The sequence below is a fragment of the Lissotriton helveticus genome, chromosome 8 (genome assembly GCF_964261635.1).
Source record: "Lissotriton helveticus chromosome 8, aLisHel1.1, whole genome shotgun sequence".
In the NCBI taxonomy this organism is placed as follows: Eukaryota; Metazoa; Chordata; class Amphibia; order Caudata; family Salamandridae; genus Lissotriton; species Lissotriton helveticus.
The window spans coordinates 364,546,325-364,570,235 of record NC_136069.1 but is presented as its reverse complement, the minus strand read 5'-3'; the positions used below and the strand labels follow the sequence as shown (position 1 = coordinate 364,570,235).

Below are 23,911 nucleotides of genomic sequence, written 5' to 3'. Positions count from 1 at the left end.
TTAATTTACACTTAATAATCGCAATTAAGAAATCACAATTGCCTACCTTGATGCATGTGCCCCTAAAAGAATTGCAAGTGCATAATGAAGGACACGAAAGTGGCAGCAAGCTACATGGGTCCATGATGTAAATTGCACTGGGTCGTATTACATAAACTGACACACTGTTCCTGTATGAGCAAGGCACACGCGCAGATGGGTGTGGTCAGTGCAGATGGGGACCATGCAAAAAAATCACATACTTATTACACTGAAGTAATTAAAAGTACATTTTTCAGTGTAGAGGGACAGGCAGCATTTTGAGGAGGGATCAGGGAAACCCTGCTGGTTAGTCCACTAAGTTACTGCACCTGCATTCTCTTCCGTGGAAAAAATAGTGGTGTGTTACTGACTGTGCACCGTTTTAAATATGTGCCTTGCAAAGGCCTGAGAAGGTGTAAAGGTATTCCCTCATTTGCATGGGGCAACAACCCATGAAAAAGAATGTAGATCTCCTTTAGATAGTGCGGGCACTAAACATGCCCCTATGTAATCCAGAATACAGATGGGCCACAGATGCATCTGCAGCCCAGTCTGTAATTCCAAAGTGCCCTGGGAAAAAACAGACACATATGCCAATTCTGCACCCAGACACTTTCAGTAATAGCCTCTGGAATAAAAGAAAAGCCATGCTTATAAAATTCTGATGAACGTTGTGCCAGAAGCTGTTAATGAATAATATCCAACCATACATGCACCCTACATGGACCTTATCATGCCCTGTACTCAATTGCAGTTCCTTAGCTTCTTCCATATGTCATTTAGCAAGATAAAAACATGGGAAATTAGACTTACTCAACAACCAATCACTCGTGTACCACGCGTTCGAACAAAATGATACCACCATTAGATATTTTGCAGAATTTGGGCATTGAATTTACAGGGATGACAGATGAAATTCTCAAATACACATGAACATCCTAGGTGCATACTTTCTTTTTCTCTCATCCTAACCTTACACTACCTTACACTACACTTACACAATCAAATAAATCCAGTACAAGCCACCTCAGCAGAGGTTATTCATAGAAGTCATTACAGGAAAAAGGTATGGAATTACATTGTGGTAGTTCCAGCTTAATTTTTATTTAGCAATTATTTTTATTGGGTTTTCAACAATACATACATTGACTGATCAAGATTTAGAAAGTGTCCGCATGAATGTCCCAGAGACAATTGTTTTGAGTTAAGGGGTGAGAAGTCCAGGACATGAGTGCCGGTGTGCGACAGGTAATTGGGATGTCCCCTATAATACCAGCTTCATCACCTGCTCAATGTCCGAGTAGCATGGTATAGTACAGAGTGGAGATGGACGACAAGAGCCAAGACTTCAGGCAACCCTACATCCTCTGCTCGAAAGAGCCACATACGAGATAACAGGCCAACAGAACAGCTTTCATGCAGGTCAATGCGTCTTTTATGATTTGAATAGCACAAGCAGAGGTGACCAGCTTCTGACATAGGGGACCTTTTTGTAAAACTCTGAGGGCAACTTGGGAATATACAACATGTTCGAAAAAGAAGGCATCGCAGGTCCTATGTTTGGGCTTTCCCTCGCCTAAAGGGTGATTTCTGTAGGGCATCCCGTTAAGAGATCTGGATTATCATTTGGGTGATTGCTCCCAGATTGTTTTAAATAATAGAACATTGCCAGAAGGTCATTAGTCAATCCATTGAATATTTTTAACCTAATTAGGCCACTTTGATGGTTTTAATGAGATTCTTCATTCAATGTATTTGTACATGATCAAACTGTCAAACTTTGGAAGAATATGTATTGAATAAGTCCTGAGGAAGCTGGTTTTAGACTCTGTACCCACCGAACATGTCAACAAAGTACTGCTAGATGATCCATTTGCACTGATCAAATTGTACATAAAGAATTTTGTCATACTTGCATAGTGACGTAAGATAATGGATGTGAATCTGAAAGCTAATTTTGCAGCCAATTTCTATTTCTTCCTTTTTATTTACATTTTGTCTCTTTTTGTTTGCGAATAGAATTATGGTAAAAACAAGGAATTGATGATATTATTGTAATACATTTTTGTGATGAAATTATGAGAGGTTGGGGTACAGTGCTCCACAGTGGTTAAACTATATGTTATGTCTGAGTATATGACTTTACATGTCTTGTGTGACTGAAGAGTTTGAATAGAATTACCTTGGGGAAGTTGTTTTGACCAATTGGAATTTGCCTTTTGAAACATTTGCATAAAAAACACAGACACCCAACAATAACCCACCTCTGGTCTGCGTTCCAAGGCCTCCTTCATCAATGGGTGAAGCTCCTCTACTAGTTCCCTGAAATGAAAAGACGTGTCATTGATGATGAAATCATCATTATAATGTAACACTTTTTAGGATACCTTCTAATGTCAATCAAAAAGAGGTAAGTGGCAATGCAAGTAGCACAAACCTCTTAGACATGAATGGGTATGAACTGAGATCTTAGGTATGAAAAATGTATCAACTCCTTTCCTGTGCAGAAAATAAAGAAATTCAGTGGTCCCACGTGTTGTAAATACCTCATGCCTATTTAGACTAACTTGTGATGAGGGCCCATGAAGGTATGAATATTCCAGATGCAATCAGTAAAGAGTGTGAGAGCTTAAGGACGCCAGGATCCGGCAGCAGACTGAGCCTCACAGATACAATGGGAGTGTCCTGTACCTCTCAGAGCTCTGTAGTCTGACCAGAACTAGGTGAGGATGTGCTAGTGCAACACACATTTACAATAGGCTTCCAATGGATCAAGATGCAAAACATTTAATACCTAACAGACAGAATATGTCTGACCCAACGGGGTGTATCTACTTCAAATCAGCCCTGAAAGTGAACTTCCCTAGTGGAAGCAAGGATAAAGTTGACATTCTTAGCATCTTATTTAATGACTTATTTAGCAAACAATCAAGGTACCTGCGGAAACTAGTCCCCTACTACAGGCCCAACTCAGTGGCGTAAATAAACTTGAGGGGGCCCCCCTGCAAATTACATAGAGGAGACCCCCGTGCTCCGGACACAGTAGGGCTCTCTCAGGCCAGGGGCCAATGCGCAGTCCAAAGGGCCCCCCTGCACAGTGGGGGCTTTTGTTACACCTTAATAGCACCTATACCATATAACCGCTTACTTGACTACATGATGAGTGCTGGAGTGAAAGAAAAACTGGAACCAAATCATGGAGGTCTATGGCCCCAGCCAGTGGAATATACTGAAGTAAATGAGCTCCAGTTAAAATAGAAACCTGAATTGTTTCAGCTTGTCTACAACTGTATCCTATGAAAAGTATGCCTTACAAATAAATAATATCTGAGTATTCTTCCGAGATCAAACACCAACTTCGCCAACTCACAGTGTACATATGCTGGCACACCAACAGTACTTAGAAGCTACCATAAATTGGCACAGAACATTTCATATAAGTACTTCATAAAACAATTGTATGTGGGTGTTTATTAAATGGTATGGTTGGTATAATTCATGGGAGACTACAATCCCAGCATAAAAGCCCATCTCTAATTTCCTTACTACAGAAGACTTGTAACGTCTCTAGTCCCCAGTAATAAAGAAATGACGTAGCTACTGAGCTGTAATAAGTTATTACAGTTGCGGTCGGATATCACAATACCTCCTGACACAGTCAGCAGCGAGAGTGAAAGGTAGGTCACAGAGCATAGTTTCAGCCACACTTTAAACAAGGAAACCAGGAGTTGCATGACTTATAAAGGAACTTGTCCTTTGGTCTTGTTCCTCTATGGGGAACTACTCAGCGTCTTGCAATATCCTTATAATGTTCATCAGAGGATATTTTATCCAGTATATAATAATCTGTTTTCATATTGTTTGGAGAGGAGAGCAAGGCCTGCTAATTGCTACATACAGTACTTAAATAGAGCCTAAGTTACACATTTATGAACCCATACTTGAGTCCTGTACCCAAGTAATATCCCAATTGCTCATCCCTTTTGTATTTGCCTTAACCCTAAAATCCATGCAGAGCACAAAAAGCTATGATGTTGATGTTGCCATGAAGTCACAGGTTATTGGTGGTAGGGCTCAGCACAAGGATGCTCAAGCACATCTCCTTACTTTTTGGAACTAGTGAAAGGCACATCTTCTGGCGTACCAGATATATTAAGGACTATACAAAAAATACTTTTAACTGGGGGTCACAAACACACCGTATGCAAATGTTACAAAATAATAAGGATAGGCTAATCTTTGAAAAAATATTCACTAAATCACCACAGAAATTTACTAATTGCAATAGAGACCACTAATTTGTGCCTAGCATCTTTCCACCCTCTACAAAGTCAAAGTACAAACAATGATTAGTGTAATCATCACACAAAATGGAGCTAAGACAGACAAGGATTTCACTTTCCAAATAGTACCTGAAAACAAGTGAATTTGTTCTTCCAAATCCTAGCACCAATGATTCTGTGATTTCTATGCTCTCAAGTCTCATTAAAGGCACAAGCTGCTTCAGAAGGACTCCAATCGAGGGGGTTCCTATCACCTGCAAAACAATTTTTAAATAATTGAAAACAAAGGGGAGGCCAAAGCCCATTTAAGTTCGCCCTCCAAAGGATGTCCTGGAAAACCTCTGAGTTATCGGTTACTTAGTTAAAGCAAATAATTTGTAACCCCCTCTCATAAGTTAGCTAACCATCAACACACACTCATCGTATCATGTGCATATCTTTAAATGTTTCATTGACTTTTATTTTAAGTACATTAGGTACATTTAGTGTAAGTGGAAGATGCTGTGTCAAAGTGTCGTGCCTTCATGAGTCAACATGACGAATGCATATTGAGCAGGTTTACTCACACATAAGAGGTGCCACATTGTTCCTATGCTCTTGTGTGGTACTGATGGCACATCCAAATGAGAATTGTTTAGGATTTAACATGAAACATATTTATGATACAAGTGTACAGTGAGAAAGGTGGGGGCACATGAAAGGTTTGTCACAAAAATATCAAATTAGGCACTCTTGTCAACCTCATAATGACTCTAAATGTAAGCCTTTGGCACTGTCACTCATGTAACTTAATTGAACCTTTAGAAATCTTTATGAATGATATAACAATTGCCATCAAAGGTGGCACTGAAGCGGCAATCCATTTTAGAGAAAATACACTTCTCTCCATCCAACTGCTAACAAGTACAAACAACATGCTTTCCAGAATCTTTACTGTATGATAAATCTCTGATTGGGTTTAGAGACCTATTGTGAACATTCACCAGAAGTCTTCTTTAACTACTGATGGCACCAGGTTTCACCTTTAGAATGATTTACCTCAACGCTTCATAACCCTGTTTTCAAATTCCTATAGGATAGCATATGCACAATAACCTGTTTCCCATTGGGACTACAAACAACCTGGCAGCCTTCAGCAATAAAAACCTAGTTTTGCGAAAACGCTTCAGTGCTATCACTTAAAATACCTTACCCTACATTCTAACATAGCAGATCATATCAAAAGGGAATTTCGGAAGACAAATGTAATCTACATCTTATGCAAAAGAACAAGCGTGTTTGTATCTAAACAAAGAAAATATTCATACCTTGTTATCATAGCTAATGGAGCCATCCGGCGTGGTAGCCATTATCTCTGGTGTTGAAGCTCGCAAGTGCCCTGGGCTCATAATGCTGGGCCTAGCCACCCCAAAGCACAGAATTAGGTAATTCCTCCATAAAGTGACATAGTTGTCTCCACCACTCGCTGTGCTGGTTTTCTTAGCATTAACAGGGCTACTGGATGAGTGGAAGAAAAAAATACTGTAATGTGGGTTACCCTTAATCTATGATGGCGATTTGAATGAGAATGCCCAGTACTGAAACAGAAGAATAATATAAAAAGCAATACTTTAAATCACTGTTTTAAAAATGACCAGTTTTATAAATTCAGAGAATTAAGTGTATTGATTGTTTGTTTCAAGTGTTGTAGTGCAGATCTATTAATAAAAAGATAGGTGTTCAATACAGGGCCCAGTGACGAAGCATGATTTGTTACTATTACAACCCTACAATATATTACTCAATGTGGGATAAAAGGTGCCATAGAACAGAAATGTCCACCAAACCAAGTGTAGAAGTGTTTAATGCAGAATATGGATGTATATATATATATATATATATATATATATATATATATATATATATATATATATATATATATATATATATATATAGTTGCTGTAGCACAATGAATATAAAAAGTAGCAACATAGTATTAATGTGAACTGTTTTGTGCTGCAATAGGTTTTATGCATTTTGCTGGAATCAGAGCGGTTAGCTCGAATTTTCGAAAACTGCAGTATCTTAGGCAGACATCTATTTTACTGTAGCCTGTAACTATAAAAAGTACAACATTTGGCAAGACGAGCAAACACTGTTTGCAGACCTCTACTGTTTGTAAACATAGACGTTTTATATGTTTCGCTTTAATTGTTTTATGTGGATCAAGGATGTAAGATGGACCCAGCAGAGACTTTCATTGTTGTAAACACATTTATTCAAAGAAATTCATCAGACTTATGGTCTAGCCAAGGTGGCCTGAAATTATGTTTCGAAATGTAATACAGAAGCTTCATGTTTCAAATTTAAAAGAATAAACTCTGAGAACCAAGGCTGAATTCTAGCCATGCTTACAGCTGTTACACATTACCTTTCTGTGATATACTTTCATGAGAAAAATGGTTCCCTCTTGTGTGGAACGATTTATGAGTAAACACTGCTGCTGCTGGCCAAAGAAATACCTAATCTGATATATACAAATTGGCCTATAGAGGTGGGTCATGAGAGTATATTTAGAAGGAACTGGTTCCATTTGGAGCCAATTGTCTGTGGGTTGACCTGGGGTTTTTGGCTTTTGAGATGTATTGGGGAGATGCTTGCTTTGAATAATTACAGAAGCTCTTGGGTCCTGCTTTTGACTACTGGGCCTTGGAAACTTCTGGGCCGGTGAGTACTGGTCCCTGTGAGTGCTAAAGGGAAGAGCTACAGTGTTTCAGGGATGTAGGGAGGTTTCTGAAAAACAGGCTTTGCCTTGTTTGTAATATGGGCCGAGCATTTCCTAGAGAGAAAAACCTTCTGAATACATATTGTAAGCTACCAACTGATTATTTTAGCCTGAAGCAACCTTCCATTAATTTCGAGCATACTAGAGCAGTAGATAAATTCTTTGGTCTCAGGGCACATCATTCTTATCACAAGGTAATAATTACAATTTCTACAGTGTACACCACAAAAGGAAGGCTCTAGGGACTTGCTTATTAAGTTTAAGGAACTTGCATTGTACTCAGAGATGAAAACCAAATTCGGACATGCTGGGATTCAACATTTTCACCAACAGGTCTGTTGGTAGCATGTCAACCCTTTCTGCTACAGTATATTATTGGTAACATATCCAATTAAACATGTATATGTATTTTGTACACAATTATGTGGTCATGGGCATAGTGCTGGTGGTACAATGGAATTCCAACCTAGGTGGGTGAGAGGTATGCTGCACCAAAAGTATGTTTGTCTCATATATTCAATCGGGGGGAGGACATTTTCATTGCTTGCATTGGGGGTTAAGGCATCCATACAACATCAACAACATCACATTTGAAGACACTTAGGTCAAAAGAGATTTAGATGATCAAGCTGGTTAGAGAATTTGGGTTGAAATATTTAACTTGCTTCTTGACCAATCTTCAATTTCACTAATGTGCCTGGTATAATTAATGTTTATAAGGATGGCTACAGTGAATTCATCAAAAGAGATTTGATATCTACATCACCACTGAGGAAGAGTGGGAGCATAAAGAGAATAATTTTGTTTTCTGGGCAGGTTACAAAATGCAGATAAATAAAACTCTACTATATCTCTCTGTTGACGACAAGTACAGTACATTTTTGACCTTTTTGAGCTAAGCCTGAGACAGGCATCATTGTCAAATCAACTTAATCCAGCATTTAAAAGAAATGATTTATTTTACAGCAACATTTATGTTGATTAAAAAGATAAAAACTATTCTATTTGAAAGTATTTTTGTTTCGAAAGATATATTTAATTTCTGCGGTAACCTCTAGAAACCCATTTGAAAGATCATGGGTAATAAAATAATTGTATTTTAGGCATCAGTCTTATAAGTTGAGGGGCAGGAAATACTGAGAATTCCCAATTATTTGTACATTGCTTGTGCTCAAAATATTTGTATAATATTAATATAAACTCAATTAAAAGTTTGGGAATTGAGGTTTAACACTCAAGGACTCACTGGAATGTGAAATGTATTTATAGATAGCAGGCTATATGTAGAAACGGTGCAGAAAAATGGAAAGATTGTGAAATCAACAAACACATTTGAGGAGGGTCAGTTGATAAAAATGGGGCACTTACTTTGGATCCACAAGTGGCATCAATAGCTGTAATCTTGTGAATGCGTACGGCCAGGCATAACTGAGAGCTGTCGGGCAGTGTTTTGGTAAATTTTCCTGGCGAAGAAAACTGAAGAGGCAAAGGATCCATGGGTCTTTAACAGACTGTGCAAATATCCACACATGGGAAGGGCTTTTGACATCATAATGGCTGTTCACCAGTACGGCATTCCATTCTACAAGCCACTGCAAATCCACATTGTGAGTGAAAGGTAAGGTTGCCTGTGAAGAAACCATAAACAGAGTTTCTTCACCGTAACAAATTGAACATAAGTGACAAAGAGACCATAACAGCCTAGCAGTTATTAAAAAATGGCGCTCACATAATTTGTGGGTAAATACCATTTTATTCAATGGCAAAATTTGTGTTGGCATCACTGGATACCATTGTATATTATTGCAGTTATGATTTGTACATTTTATATGGCATTTATTGGAGATTCCCTAAAAATATTGTTATTTATTTTCCTACTAGCTTTTGCCAAAGCAAAATGTATTTTCTGACAAACAAGGAGAACTGCAGACTTATCGTCTGGCACCGACAAAGGCCAATAAATACGGAAATCATTCTTCTTACAAATGAAGGTCACTCACTTCTTCTTGTATTTTGGACTCCCCTTCAGTCCCTCATTTAACAGAGCAGTGTTTCCTGTTTCACTGCAGAACTGAATTTTCCTGCAGTTTTTTAGTGCCGGCACTACACCAGGAGAAGAAAACTATGCAAACAAGAATGCCAAGTGGTAATATCCTGAACAACTAGTACAAGATCCCACATGGAACTGGAAGTCATCCTTTACCATCAATTGAGATATATATCTATAAGCATAAAACAATATGCAGCAACATAGGAAAAGCATTTTAACATGAAATAATGCAAGTAAACCAAATGCAGCTATACTTTATATAGCTTATACTTCATATAAAATCCACCCTTGAGACATGGAGTCTTGTAGCTTCATTTACAGCCGTTTAAAAATGTACTTTCACACTGAACTAAATAGCAGAGTACATATTACTTAAGGGGTGGCACCATCTTTCCAAAGACTCTTTTAGATATGTTAACCATCTTCTGTCTATTTAAGATTATCAAACATTAACTCTGCACTGAGTATTTGGTGAGGTATATTACCAATGAAAATTAAAACAAAACTACTTACTGAATCGGAAACAGCAACATGTGCAAAACTTTCGAGGACAGAAGAGCTAAGCTGATCCAAGACATCAATCATAGGCCGGTCATCATCCTGGATATAGGAAGGTCAAGCCAGTCAGTGCTTCTCACAGCATAACAATCAGTTCTTTTTTATATTGCTATATCATTCATATTTTCCTAGGATACAGTCCTTTCTTTGAAACTTGACAGACTTGCTCCTTACCACTAGCATTGAAATGGCATCTATGGACAAAATCACTCGCTTATAACATTAAACATCATCCTTTACTTTTCAGAATCGGTTTCTGTTCTTTTATTGTTTTTTTTTCTATTTCTATAATACATAAAGTGTTGCACAGAGGAGGATATGCTTGTTTCACACCTTACCCTCGCATTTTCTCACTCTCTTGGCATTGAGAAAGGGGAATAAGAGTCAGCAAGAGAGATCCTTTTCTAAACCGCGGGGCCCTATTCAAGAACCAAATCCTCCCCCAGAATAGTAGGGGAGGAGATTTCGCCTCCATCCAAGCATACTTTTCCATTTCTTTTCTCTTCACAAACATTTCTAAAAGCATACCCGCAAAGCAATGAAAGGTGCAGGTTTCTAGGCACACTTCTGGGAATACCATGTGACCTTCCTGTGAAGGCTCCTATTCCCCTGGGCAGAGTTCTCCATAGCTGAAAACTCTGTAAAGAGGGAATGGACCTTTTGCGCAAATGCAGTTTTTATCTTTACGGGGAAAACATTTTTCCCAGGACCAATCTAATACCCTTCCTACATGGTTGCAGTAAATATTTAAACCTGTCCAGGGTAGGAAGGGGTCAGATTCAAGTTTGAGAATATCCTGAAATGTACATCTTTTTGGGTGTTCCCAAACTTCCAAAGCAAACCACACCTTTGAATACCACTTTCCACTCTTGAGTGAGATTTAGTACTACAGATTTCTCTTGACTAGTGGGGAAGAATTCGGTCACGGTAAGTGCACTTACTCCTGGCAAGAACCCCTTAGTGAATTCCAGGTGGTCATAAAAGGTAAATCTGGTTTCAAACATATGCTCATCACCAAATGTACCTTTATGTGGAAGGCTTCTTATGGTCATAAACTTGCAATAAATGCTTTAGACCAGTTTGTGGGGCATGTAGTCATCTTTATCATTTTTGGTCAAATTAAGTATTTAGCACAGGTTCAAAATCAGGTAAAGACAGTTACTTGAAAACGTTTTCATTGTGGCAGAGGTGTTGCTGGGCAAAGTTGTCACAGCTAGAAAGAAAAGTCACAATATTATGAACGGCACTGCTAGGGCAGGCCTAATATAACACAATGCTATGCTCTGAATGCGACAGAACAATTGATGTGTTGTCCTATGAAATGCTGCATAAAAACTCAGTGTAGATCTGGCTATATTGTTGTAAAATAAACAGAAACGGCTTACCTCTGCCTGCCCCAGTGCAATAAATAAGAAACGAATTTCCTTGAGAATCAATACAGCTAATTTACGTGTAGCAACCTGAAAACTACACAGCAACAGTAGTGCAAAACCTTCCACCGCGTGCAACACACTGGAATAAGGGCTTCTTTCAGATTGTGTTCTGTGACTGGATCCATTTGGTATCAGCTGTAAAGTAAACCAGAAATATTTCATCAGCTAAGGAAGAGGTGCAGAAAAGAATATGGATCAAAAAATATGGAAATCTTCCAACACTGCTAGCTTTCAAGAGAACGAGAGCTAACAACTGAGTACTCTTCATAAATTCCGCTCTTCTGCATCCTGCTAGCCACTGATTAAAACTAGCTTCTAGTAAAAATGTTAAGCACGTGTTACTCTTACCACAAATGCTCCACCATGTCTTCTATTACATCAGATTCATTCCGCCCAGCATATCCCCACCAGATAGCTCAGTTTTCATAAGTGTTAAATACTCCTTGCAATATAAATATGTTTTTTTCACATGAAACTCACCACCCAAAAAACATATTCTTTTTAATGTTATATATTAAACTTACCTGCAAACTTTATATTGTCTTAGATGTTCTCTGAATGTGATAAAAAGTGATTAATTTGAAAGTGGTATTTTGCTATTGCAAATACAATTTATTACGGATGTGAATGGATTCCAGTTAAAGTACCTCGGAACTGAGAGTGTTTTTGAATTTGCCAGTGCTGCACAATGAATCAACATTTAGACATGTCCAAGCCCAACTTTGCACCAATCTATAAAACACTGAGCTGCCTAAAAAAAGACTTCAGATTTCTCTTCCAACACAGTGAAACACTAGGGTAAAAGTGACTGATAGGGTTATTAAACTGGTAAACAACGGGCAAGCAATAACTTATTCAATTAATGATAATCCTATTTAGTTCTAAAGCAAATGCTTCAAAACGTTACATAGAAGCTCGCATGGAGAACTATGTTTGCATGGTTGGAGAGTGGAGACGTACCTCTGAGGTTCTGAGCTTAGTTTGATCATAGGCTACTCCGGGGGTCTGAACTACAAGTTTCCATTGAGTGAGCAACTGCAGGAGCAACTTCAGTGATGTATCAAGAAGCGTTTGGTGCATATCTGTGACTTCACGCAACAGGAAGTTCGTAAAACCGAACAACACATCTTCTCGCCAGTCGACAAAGTCAACAAGCAGTCCCTGAAGAGAATTCTGAGCGATATGTCGGAGTTCATCATCCATGTGGATAGACAGCCTGTAGAAACACAAACAAAATAAAATATACAAAAAGATTATTGGAGGCAGTTTGTGCATGTTACTTTTAACGTGGGTGTAAATCATGGTATCTACATATGGTATTAGAGCAATTACAAGCAATTCACTTTTCCATTACATTTTTATGGTTCAACCTCAGTGAGCGAAGTTGTCCTCCTCAGCCATGAAAGGCAATGTTTGCTTCAAGAAACTTATCATGTACTGTATTTAGGTAAATAGAAACAGTAAACCTTTCAAGCACAAAAATCTTTAAAGATACTCTCAACAACCAGTTTGTGTGGAAAGAGTAGGATATTTGTTACAAAAATTATGCTGAGAAGTTTGGCAAGAAAATTCATCTGCTCGGCTCCCTTGCTGGACGAGGGAATTCAGACTTTTGGGGAAATGCAAACGCCACAGGGATGGGCAGGTGTGTGGGGGTGGTTTAGGTGCAAGATTTGGGGGAATCATCATATGAAAACTGGCATTTAGCATTGTGCGGTTTCGGGCCACGGGGACATTAGAGGCTTAACCCCTTGCATGCTGGTGACGAACCCCAGCCGTCACGCTCCACGGTGCTCGTGTGCTGATGACGGCTGGAGTTCGCCACGGCCCCGCCCTGTTCTTTTGTTTACCGCACAGCGGCGGAAACGGCCCAGCAGCGAAGGGGTTAAAGCGAGGATGCACTTATACAACAGTATGTTCCGTTGTCAACGTACATGTCTGTGTTGAACTCAACCAAATGAGATATAAAACAAAAGAATATTCCTCTGCTCAAAAAAAATGTGAAATGACTTTTTTTTATAAAAGCAATGATTGTTTGGGTAAAAATACCCCAGTCGTTTATAGCTTAAGGTGGACAAACGAGGAAGCAGAAATACAGGGCAGCTCCATAGCAAACCATGATTAGGCTGAATCATGAAATTAGGTACAATTGCATTTAGCTTGTTGCTTACCACTGTGCATCCAGTCAACTGCTACTAGTAACCTCTCAATTGTTTTTTTGAAGTTTTATGTTTTCCCAGAAAATAAATAAAACAGTCCATGCAAGAGATAATACATATACATTTTGAGTTGAAAACCACAATAATTCACAAGTTATGTTCAAAGTAATGCGCCGGCTAAAGACCTAACGTAAGATGCCACAGATGACATTATAAATTGCCTTTTGCTTAAGGTGGCAGATCTTCTTGTAAGTCATGTGCCCTCTTCACACGCAATAAAAGTAAAGTTTATTTCACTCTGCACATGTGCAAGTGTACATTTGTCAACATGTTCGGACATAGTAACAAAGCTACTGAAATATCACTACTTAAGTCTTAAAAGACCTGGAGGAAATGCTCAAATATAACAGTTCCTTCCAGTGTTTTCCTCCTACATATCAATACTGCATGGAAATTCAGTGTGAAAAAATAACCTAAGATTCCAACAGTGATTGGAAGTCTGCTGACAAAAGAAGAAAAGTTTGTTTTCAAGCTGCATTTTTGACTTGCAATCAATGAATCTTTTTTCTGCACATAGAGAAATGTTATATAGGATGAGCCTCTTCCAAGGTGTCTTGGTTTGCAGGCTGATGGACTAAATGCGGGACCAACCTTCTTCATATATGTTAAAAAGAATTTTAATAAGTATCCAAAATTGCACAAGTCCACATAAATAGAAAAAAATACGTCATGTCTTATTCATAGATGGCATTGTTTAAAAGTCGGAAATGTCCTCCTTTGATTAGCGGAAATTTCTCGTCTTTCAAAGATTTGCAAACATGATGCCAGGAGTACTCATGAAAATCCCAGCTAGTCATAGATCCTTAGAGCACTAAAATAGGTAAGATTTGCACATGAACACTTTCCAGCAGTTGGAAAATTCAGCATTGGTAAATGTTTTCAAATTTGCATTTGCCCCCGTAAACTTTTTTGGTTCTCCAAATGGAGAATCCACTTCCCTTCTATCTACGGTATAAATAGGAGCGTTAAATGAACAGCACGTTATGATACCTACAGTTAAAGTATGTACAACACAAACATGTTTGTGCATTATTATGAATGGCAAAAAACCTTCATGGGACAGAATCCCTAAAATTTCAGTTGGATGGTCAGCGCCTTACCTCGAAACCTCATTTTTCAATTACTTGAAACCCTATGTGTCAATTAAGCACACATGCTCAACTTGCTAGTGGAAATGACCCTTTGTACAACTTTTTTAATGTTATTAAATCTTGTCCAAGGGCCAGGAGTGGGTGTTCTAGTGTGGGAATGATTGTAACGTTTGATAACATCCATATACTTGTTTCTGGGCACTCGCAATTTATTCCACCTTGAGAATGGGAATTCAGTTAGGTTTTCCAGGAGTACTACCAGGAATCAGACTGACTCAGTACAGGTGTACTCTTGTGATAAAAAAACTCCAAACAAGAAACATCCTTGATTAAAGGTGGGAGCTATGGTTTTAGGTGGGGGGTGGGGGGAGGTGTGAGACACGGAAGGGTATTAGTAATTAATGCAGCTCACTTTCCTGCATTACCTTCTACTACACCCAAGCCTAGCTTTTCCACACACTTGAACTCATACATGAAACAAAACATGACCCAAATAACAGCGTAAATGTACTTTCCTCCCTCTCATCTCCAATTCTCAAAATATGTCATCTCCTCTTTTTAAAATATGCAAGATGGAAGATCAGAAAACATTTTGAAGATAAATTGTAATCTTTGAAAGAAATGCTTGAACATGAGCACTGAGGGCACAGGATCAGGAGCAACATTAAACATTAAGGACACTTCATTACTTGCTGCATGTTTCTATCTAAATATCAAATGCTGTAAACAAAACTTATGGCCAGAACAGACGCGAAACAATTAGAAAAAAAAGTTCACTGACTTGTTCTGGGATTTGAGAAGATAATATCTCGTGTTTAGTAAAGCAAACAGAGCAGAAAGCAGGTGGCTCGATGAACTCAGTGGAAAATGCAAAAAAATCCCACAGCATATTTTTAGACCAAGATATGAAGATATGAAGTGTTTAAAAGAGACATCAAACACCCCCTTATCTTATTCCAATCAGTCATTGTATTGTCAATCCACGGCCACCTACTCTGTCATTCTATATATGACATCGCCACACCAAGTGACGCCTGCAGTACTTTTACCACTCCCAGATTCTTCCTCGAAAGGCTTTTGGAAAGCTGAACTGCACTACAGGAAAGCGGACTATAATAACTAACTAATGTGTGCTAGCGACGCAACTACAGAATTCAATATGAATTTTAAAGAAATTACAGTTACAAACCAAGTGAAAAATTGTTATTATCCCTTCCCAAAAGCTGGCAGGCAACTCTTATTTTTCACTAACACAGTTGATTGAATAAAGACGATGCGTGGAATCGGAGAGTCATTTTTAGAGTATTGCCACTTCATGTAATTATATGTAGCTGCAGGTTGGTGGATTTGAGGCCTGGGCAAGAAATTGGTTTATGAAAGGCACCAGCTCTTAGACCTACCAGTAGCCCCTGTGCAGGACATATCAGCGGCAGGGATCCTGTGAGAACTCTACTCCTCATTCTTTGATACCGGAGGGCAACACCTGGACTGCACGGGGCGGATGGACTGGCGGGCCTGCCGGTCACACACGGCCGCTCCCTGCCGGCCCGGGAGAGGGGATACCTCTTTACATCAATAAGACTGACACACATACTCTTGTTGCATAAGCCACTTATTTCCCCATAGAACTGTATAGTTTACTATAGCTCACTTGAGTGTTTGGACGGCGACATGTTGTGCAGCCGACCTTTTGGTATTATTCACCGAGTTACTCTTTTTTGGTTTATTCAGCTCCCCTCTTTTCCCACTACTTTGTTTCAAGGGGAATTATTGCATAATGTGTTGGCAGCTACGAATAGCCCGAATGCGGGGATGGAATTGAGGAACTGGCAGGGAACCAGGGCTGGGGGACAGGCACTGGCGAACATGGGCAGGATATTCATAGACAAAGATTATGGCTAAAATTCGGATCTGTACTTGGAATGTTCGAGGTATGCACACACCGACTTGGCGGTTCCAGATATACTCATATTTAAAGTGCCATAAGATACATGTAGCGCTGCTTCAAGAGACACACCTGAACAGAACAGAGGCGCGAGCAAGTCATCGCAGATGGCGCGGGCAGCTTTATGCCACAGATTCCTCATATGCGCATGGCGCACTGATATGGGTTCGCCCTGGGACCCCTTGGAAAGCCACGGATACGCATATTGACCCCGAGGGTAGATTCGTGGCAGCACAGGGCAGATTAGATGGGCAACAAGTGGTATTGACCTCCCTTTACTCACCAAACACTGATCAGGGCATTTTCCTGGCACGCCTCTCAATGACAATGGCGACCTGGCATGCAGTCCCTTGGGAACTGGGGGGCGACTACAATTGTGTATTAGACACATCACTGGACAGTTCTTTCCCACCTCCACCGGGTGCACCAACACACGGCGCCATGAAAGCACTGATTGGTTGGGCTACACAATGGGACCTACATGATGCGTGGCGATTGCACAACCCTCCAACACGAGTGTATTCTTATTACTCAGGTGCACATAACCTACACGTGCGCTTGGACAGATTTATTGTGTCCGCAGAACTCCTCCCAATTGTTACGGACACAAGATACATGGGGTGCACACACTCGGACCACAACCCGCACTTCTTAAATATAGCCTGGGAGCGCCCTAACCCACCCATCCCCACGTGGCGACTCCAACCGGCGCTGCTACTGGATGCGGCTTTCCGCGACTCCCTTCTCGCACAAACTGCCCAATACTTTGAAGAGAACTCAGGCACGGAATCCTCTCCCCAGGTTGAATGGGATGCCTTTAAAGTTGTGATACGGGGCCAGTGCTTAGGAACACAGGGACACATGAGGCGCCAACTGGAAGGCGACTTAACACGACTGGAGACTGTCTTACTTAATCGAGAACGGGAGGCGGTAAGTTTGCACTGACGACCCGCTAACGGAGGCACGTGCGGAACATGCGCGCCTCCTAGAGAGGCTACGCAACCTCAACTACGCTGCACACTCGGCGCGAACGCATCACCTAAGCGATAGGCCCGGCAAACTATTGGCTTGGTTGATTTCACAGGAGGACCGAGCGACTCCGGTGGCGGCGTTGCATGTCGACGGGCAGGGGCTAATATACTCACAACGCCGAATCCATGAAGCGTTCTCATCCCACTATGATGCTCTTTATCGCTCCTGACTTCATGATCCCCGCCCTGACGTACTGGAATACCTATCCCCCCTCCAGATGCCGCAACTTACCATTGCGTAGCAAGACGATCTGGGAGCCTTGCTCACGCCGGAGGAGCTCCGTGATGCCATATTCAATCTATCCAACGGTAAATCCCCTGGCCCGGATGGCCTACCGGCCGAATTTTACAAGGCTGGTTTGAACATCCTCATTCCGAAACTTCTGAAAATTTACACTGCGGCTACAGAAGACTCCTCCCTCCCTCCCACCCTAAACGAAGCTAATCTGATCTCCATCCCTAAACCCGGCAGAGACGCCACAAGAGTGGGCTCTTATCGCCCCCTGGCCCTTTTGAATACAGATTAAAAAATACTGGCCTCCACTCTGGCTCGGAGGCTGGCCCCACTGGTTCCCCAACTGGTGCACCATGACCAGAATGGCTTTGTACCAGCGCGCCACACCTCGTACAACATCCGTCGGCTGTTCCGGATGCAGGAATATGCTGTCCAACGCTGGCCGCGAGCGGGGTGCCTGGTACTAGACCTTGAGAAGGCATTCGACTCGGTTGAGTGGCCGTATCTGGCGGCTGTGATGGAGAAATACCGCCTGGGCCATGGCTACGAGACTATGGTCAACTTACTATACTGCGGACCCACGGTCCGAGTCCGTACCGGTCAACTACTATCTGACGCCATCCGTGTGCGGAGGGGCACCAGACAGGGTTGCCCCCTGTCACCACTGCTGTTTTCGTTAGCCATGGAACCCCTGGCCACGATCCTTAGGGATAGGGGACAAGAATGGGGAATCCCGATGGCCGATGGGATACATGTGGTCTTCCTGTACGCAGACGACCTGCTATTATATGTCCAAGACCTGACTAACGTACCAGAATCCCTTACGGAAATCTTCCAGACCTTCGAAACCATGTCAGGATTGCGGGTTAACTGGTCCAAATCGGGAGCCTATTCTTTTAGTCCAGATACGCCTGAAAGTGACATCCACATCGGCGGGGAGAGGCTACAGTGGTACTCCACCTCGTTTCGGTATCTGGGAATTCTTGTTTACCGGGCCCCAGCAGATATCCTGGAGGGAAACCTGCTAAGGGCGATAACCTCCATCCGCGCCCAAATTGGTTTCTGGAAGACCCTACACCTGAATGTGCCTAGCCGGGTGGCGCTGACCAAGAGGATTGTCCTACCGAGACTACTAAATTACTTCGCCAACATCCCGACATATGTGCCTACCAAAATATTTCAGGAACTAGAGATCCTGATCCGTGGCCTAATCTGGAATAAAGGCCGACCCCGCGTGGCACTGACCAAGCTGTACATGACAACTGAGTCAGGAGGCCTAGCAGTCCCCAACATTGAACTATACTACTTAGCCGCACAGCTGCAATGGGTATCGGGTTGGCTCTGCGACAAGAACCTGGGGGACACTGCCTCGGACACGACTATCTACACCCAGACACAAATATGCACACTCTTTCACCCTATGACCCGTACCCCCTGCATCTGGCGGTGGCACGGCGATGTTTTTTGCGCTGCCTGTGGCTTACCCGCGCCACAAAGCCATATGCCCGATACTCCCGCTCTTAGGCACCCCTGGAACGGCAGGTACACTGACCGAGGCCCATTTGACTAGCTGGACGCGCGCAGGGGTGGAAACACTGGGCGACTTCTATGCAGATGGCGCGCTGCTCTCCTTTGCGGATCTAGCCGCCAACACGGATCTTCCTGCTGGGCAGTTTCTACTACACGCATTCCTTACCCACGCACTGACTGCCTCCTGGGGCGATGTGTCGGAGGAACTACCGATGCACCATTTCGTGCAGTACTTACATGTCATGGGCAACGGTTCACACATTATACATTGGCTAGCGCAGGCCTTACTATTGCACACGCAGCCTCCCACACTACAACTCAGAGAGAAATGGGCGACCGACAGAGGGAGGGACTGGACTGACAAAGAGTGGGCGATGATATTAGCTGGACCGACTAATATCCCACGCAACCCCCGTTTCAAACTTATCCAACTCTACATTTTACACCGGGCCTACCTCACACCCGACAAGATAAACAGATACTTCGCAGCCACTGACACCGCCTGCCAAAGATGCTCTCTGATAGGGGCGGATCTCTTACACATGCTCTGGCACTGCCCTGTCATTCAGACATACTGGGATGAGGTCACGACACTACTCACACAGTGCACTGATGAACAAGTACTGAAGACGTGGGAAGCCTGTATTTTGGGACTTTACAAGCACACGAAGTACAACAAGGTACAAACAAGATTCTGGGACATGGGCCTCATCACAGCCAAACGCTTACTCACCAAACATTGGAAGGCCAGCGCCCCACCCGACATTGGCATACATCCTTCGTTAATTGGGCGCGGGCAGAGGGCACAGTGCTCCTCCGGGAGGAAACAGCTGGACTTAGAAAATTCCCTATCGCGCAGCTCTGGGGCGACCTCCTTGCATCCTTCCAACAAGCCTGTCACGTACAAGGAATAACCTGAACAAGCATATGCAACACCAAACTGCTCACACGCACACGTTAAATCGTCCCGCCATGCCCTGCCCCAGGATCGATGCCCCTTCGTTGGAACTGCTAACACCCCTATTCTAACATGCCATTGGACATGCACACTCTTTCCCCTCCCCTCCCTGTTTCTTTCACTATCACGTTGATGTTCGTTATTGTTTATCTACCGGTCACGTTTCTTTGACCACGTCCAATATTGTTACTAACAGAGTCGGCCAACAAGCCGTGACAATTCGCAGACGGCTATATACCTGTAGACATACTCCTTCTATGTTGCCATGACAGGCCGCAGCACACCATACACGAACGATGCGGACCATGCTCGGAATGACTACTATCCGGTGCCGGGTGAACGCACCCTTATACGAACCCCCACCTCTAGCATCCATATATGGACTGTAAATACTGGAGAGCTCGGCCCATACTGGGCCAACAGTCGCCTGGACTCCGCTGAGGTGGTCGCAACCTAGTGTCGCCGACCACAAGCGCCTGCTACCTTGCATTAGTGAGCTATACCATTGAACACCTGCCCACGACATGATGGCATCGCAAACACAAAAACCTTAGGGTCTATATTCTGAGCCCACACCTTATCTGGGAACAATTGCCGCCTTATGATTGAGTTGTAACGTGGACTTACCTTACAGCTTATAGGATGCAGCTATCACTAATTTGACGATATGTTTAAGCTGAGGAACATAAACAAAAACACACAAAAACCACAGGCCGAATGTCATTATACAGCATGTTTAATGTTACATCCATGTTTTTCTTTCTTTTCTTGAACTACGCCGCTGGACCCCAGGGTTGCCGGCTAAATGGCTGTGTTCACTTATCGATGGTTTACTTGAATGTTCTTTATTATCTTCTCTCAGCAGCTGTTCCTGCGGATTGCAGGCTATGTGACAAGTACATCTGTATTTCTTTATTCTTCAAACAATAAAGGTCTTTAAAAAAAATAAAAAAATTAAAGGCACCAGCTCTTTGGTGGCACCAAATTGGAGTGCCTAACCTGGGCCTTTGATATCAAAACAGTTAGTTTCACCTAAACAAGCAAGCTTTTACAGAGATCCAGATGAGGAAAACCTTCAAGAAGTCAGCATAGTTGTTCTACACATGAATGTTGACTAGGACAAGTTTATAACCCAGAGACCTAACTCTTGAGCCTGGTTGATGCAGACCTTCCAAACTGGTTCTCAAGAAGGGTAATGCCCTTTTCCAAAGAGCTAGTATTTCACAAGTTCTGCTCCATGTCCACAGGAACACCTCTTCATAGTGACACCCTTTTGGCCATGCCAAGGCTTGATGCCTATTGCCCTATTGGAATTAAGAGTGGAGCTGCATTGTCTTCTTCAATCCTTCCAGACTCCTCTGCGAAAAGCAGAGGACGACTGCCATAAACTAACACTCGGGGGCATTTCCAGACTCTAGTGTGGAGGATTTTGGATATTCCTGGCAGGTCCAGAGGCATTGTGCTTTGCTATGAAACACCTCTAGAAATCCAGGAAGCTGAGAATGCTACTCTGCAATCTTGGGCTGCCTGGGTAGATTGGTGCTGGTAGAGGTATTTGGATGCCACTGTCTGCCCTTTGATAAAAGAGGATTGATGATATTGTTCGACTATTGCCCTATATCTGCCTTGAGCCGTGTCTTACTAAATGGCATCTTCATTTTTTAAGGATAAGCTAATCAGTAGACATATAAGAAACACAAGCTCCCAGCATGTAAGGTTTATTTTTTTGTTTTCCTGTGGTCTTAAACAGGAAAAAAAAATGTGAACGTCCATTGTAAATAGGGTGAATGGTCTGAGGTACTCTGACTGACGGCTCAATGTCTGTTCGGCCATGCGTCAAAGGTTTCCACCAGTAGATCAAGTGGAGGCGCCGCTGGTGGAAATATAAACGGTCGCCTGACTAAACAGAGCAGGCGAACCAGACATTTGGTGGATAGGGTATTACACAACATTTGTTGTGGAGTACCCTGCTCACCACATTCTACAATTACTCTTATGTATTTTGAAAGGCTTCATACATTTAAATAACGGATACAGGAAAATTAGAATGGCGTACATGGTCAGCTTTAAATATCTTCAAATCATTCCCAATTTTTTCGTCCTGTGATACTATTTTGCAAACTGCCACGCATCATAACATAATATGCAAAATAAAATCTATGAAAGGATCGCTACTTTAGAAGCCTGATATTAATTATTTAAGATGCTATGAGACGGATTAAGAATATTTTGCTCTCCTCGAGCTAGCAGGCACGGTTTTCAATGCCGCTTCAAGGAGAGAGGGAATTAACATGGCAGGCTTAATTTTCATCTTTCCTAAGGGTAAAGGAAAGAAAAGGGTTTCACTTTGTATCCCGCTACTCTAGCATTCTGGCAGGATATGGGGAGAAAAGGCCACCTGAATCTCTCATATCAGGCTGCATGGTGTCAGCTCTGTCTTGCAGCACATGGAATATCAATTATTCAAATATAAAGACCTTTCTTCCTCTTGAAGAAATGTCAGTGTAAAAGGGTCACTTATTTTTAATCAGCATCAGCCAAACCGAAGGCCATTTGTGTGGTTGAAATAACCGAAGAGAAAAAGACTGCTGGGCCACATCCATTTACCACTGCACAGAACTAAAGTGTGGTGACAACATTTGCGTCAGTAAATCAATTATTTAATTTTAAAAATATACAACCTCTATTGCTGACAAAGCACCTTTCTCGGTCTCGCTGACCAGACAACAGAAGCTGTCTGCTGGTGAAAAGCCCTATTGTCTGCTTACAGTGGGCTTAGAGCCCACCATTATTTACTATTGGCTGGCTTTATTGTCAATCTCATTTGCTTGCTTATTATTTGTCAGCTTGTGTGAGCTTTACTTCTTCATCTTCTGTTTTTCCCTCTGCTGAGGGATGGACACATTACTTTCTACTCGCAGCGCTGTGTTACTCTCACTCATCCTTGTGCTCTTCCCTGTAGCCCACCGTGTTGTGCTTGCCATCGTGTGCTTCTCCCTCCTGTGTTACTTTCTCGCCTGTGTGATTTCCCCCCCCAAGAATTGCACGTTCCTCTCTGTAGCCCATACCCTTCTCTTCCCTCCAAAACCCCTGCTGTCTGTATTGCTTCATTCATCCATACCCTTTATGCGGATTGTAGCCCCACATCTACATTGCTTCTGTCCCGTTTGGTTTCTTCCTCTGTATTGCTTCTTTCCTCACCCATGCCCTCAATGTTGATAGCCCCCACCAGTCTTTTTTATTTTTATTTATCGATCCAACTCAGATTGGTAAATAAACAAAATGCACCCTTGCAGCTGACAGGCCTAGGTTTTGGTCAGGGCCACTAGAATTATAAGACAATGGAGGTTCAAATTATGCTATTATTATTAGTTGACTATATTCTGTGGCATGAATATTGTTAGAAATTGGATTTCTGGTTGCACCCAAGCCAGGCAGAAACCACCACTCTAGTCAGGGCAAAGGAGTTGCATGCTGAAGATCATCCCTGCTCACCCCCTTGGTAGCTTGGCACGAGCAGTTAGACTTATCCCAGAGGCAATGTGTAAAGCATTTGCGCAACACACATACACAGCAGCAACACACTAGGCACACCACAAAAGAGACTCCATACAAGGTAATATCAAAAATAGCCTTTGTATTATCCAAAACGCATTAAAATCATAAACACACATATACACTGTGCACTAGGCAATAATTTACAGGAGACTATATACACAGGACAGTACACAGGACAGGGCCAATCGGGCCGCTCTCAGAACCTTTAGAAAGCACTAGTAACACATATGAAACA

The 23,911-nt window shown here is 42.0% G+C and overlaps 1 protein-coding gene across 2 annotated transcripts in view; it reads right to left on the bottom strand.

Annotated features, from left to right (window-relative positions):
- FRY (FRY microtubule binding protein) overlaps window positions 1-23,911 on the bottom strand; it is a 778,582-nt gene that overhangs the window by 241,390 nt on the left and 513,281 nt on the right. For both annotated transcript variants that reach the window (XM_078657150.1, XM_078657151.1), the window contains exons 18-24: window positions 12,070-12,325; window positions 11,062-11,244; window positions 9,632-9,718; window positions 8,437-8,696; window positions 5,612-5,801; window positions 4,434-4,558; window positions 2,286-2,343 (exon numbers count right to left, since the gene is read on the bottom strand). In XM_078657150.1, coding sequence (XP_078513276.1) covers window positions 2,286-2,343; window positions 4,434-4,558; window positions 5,612-5,801; window positions 8,437-8,696; window positions 9,632-9,718; window positions 11,062-11,244; window positions 12,070-12,325 — 1,159 coding nt within the window. The remainder of the gene's footprint in view (window positions 1-2,285; window positions 2,344-4,433; window positions 4,559-5,611; window positions 5,802-8,436; window positions 8,697-9,631; window positions 9,719-11,061; window positions 11,245-12,069; window positions 12,326-23,911) is intronic.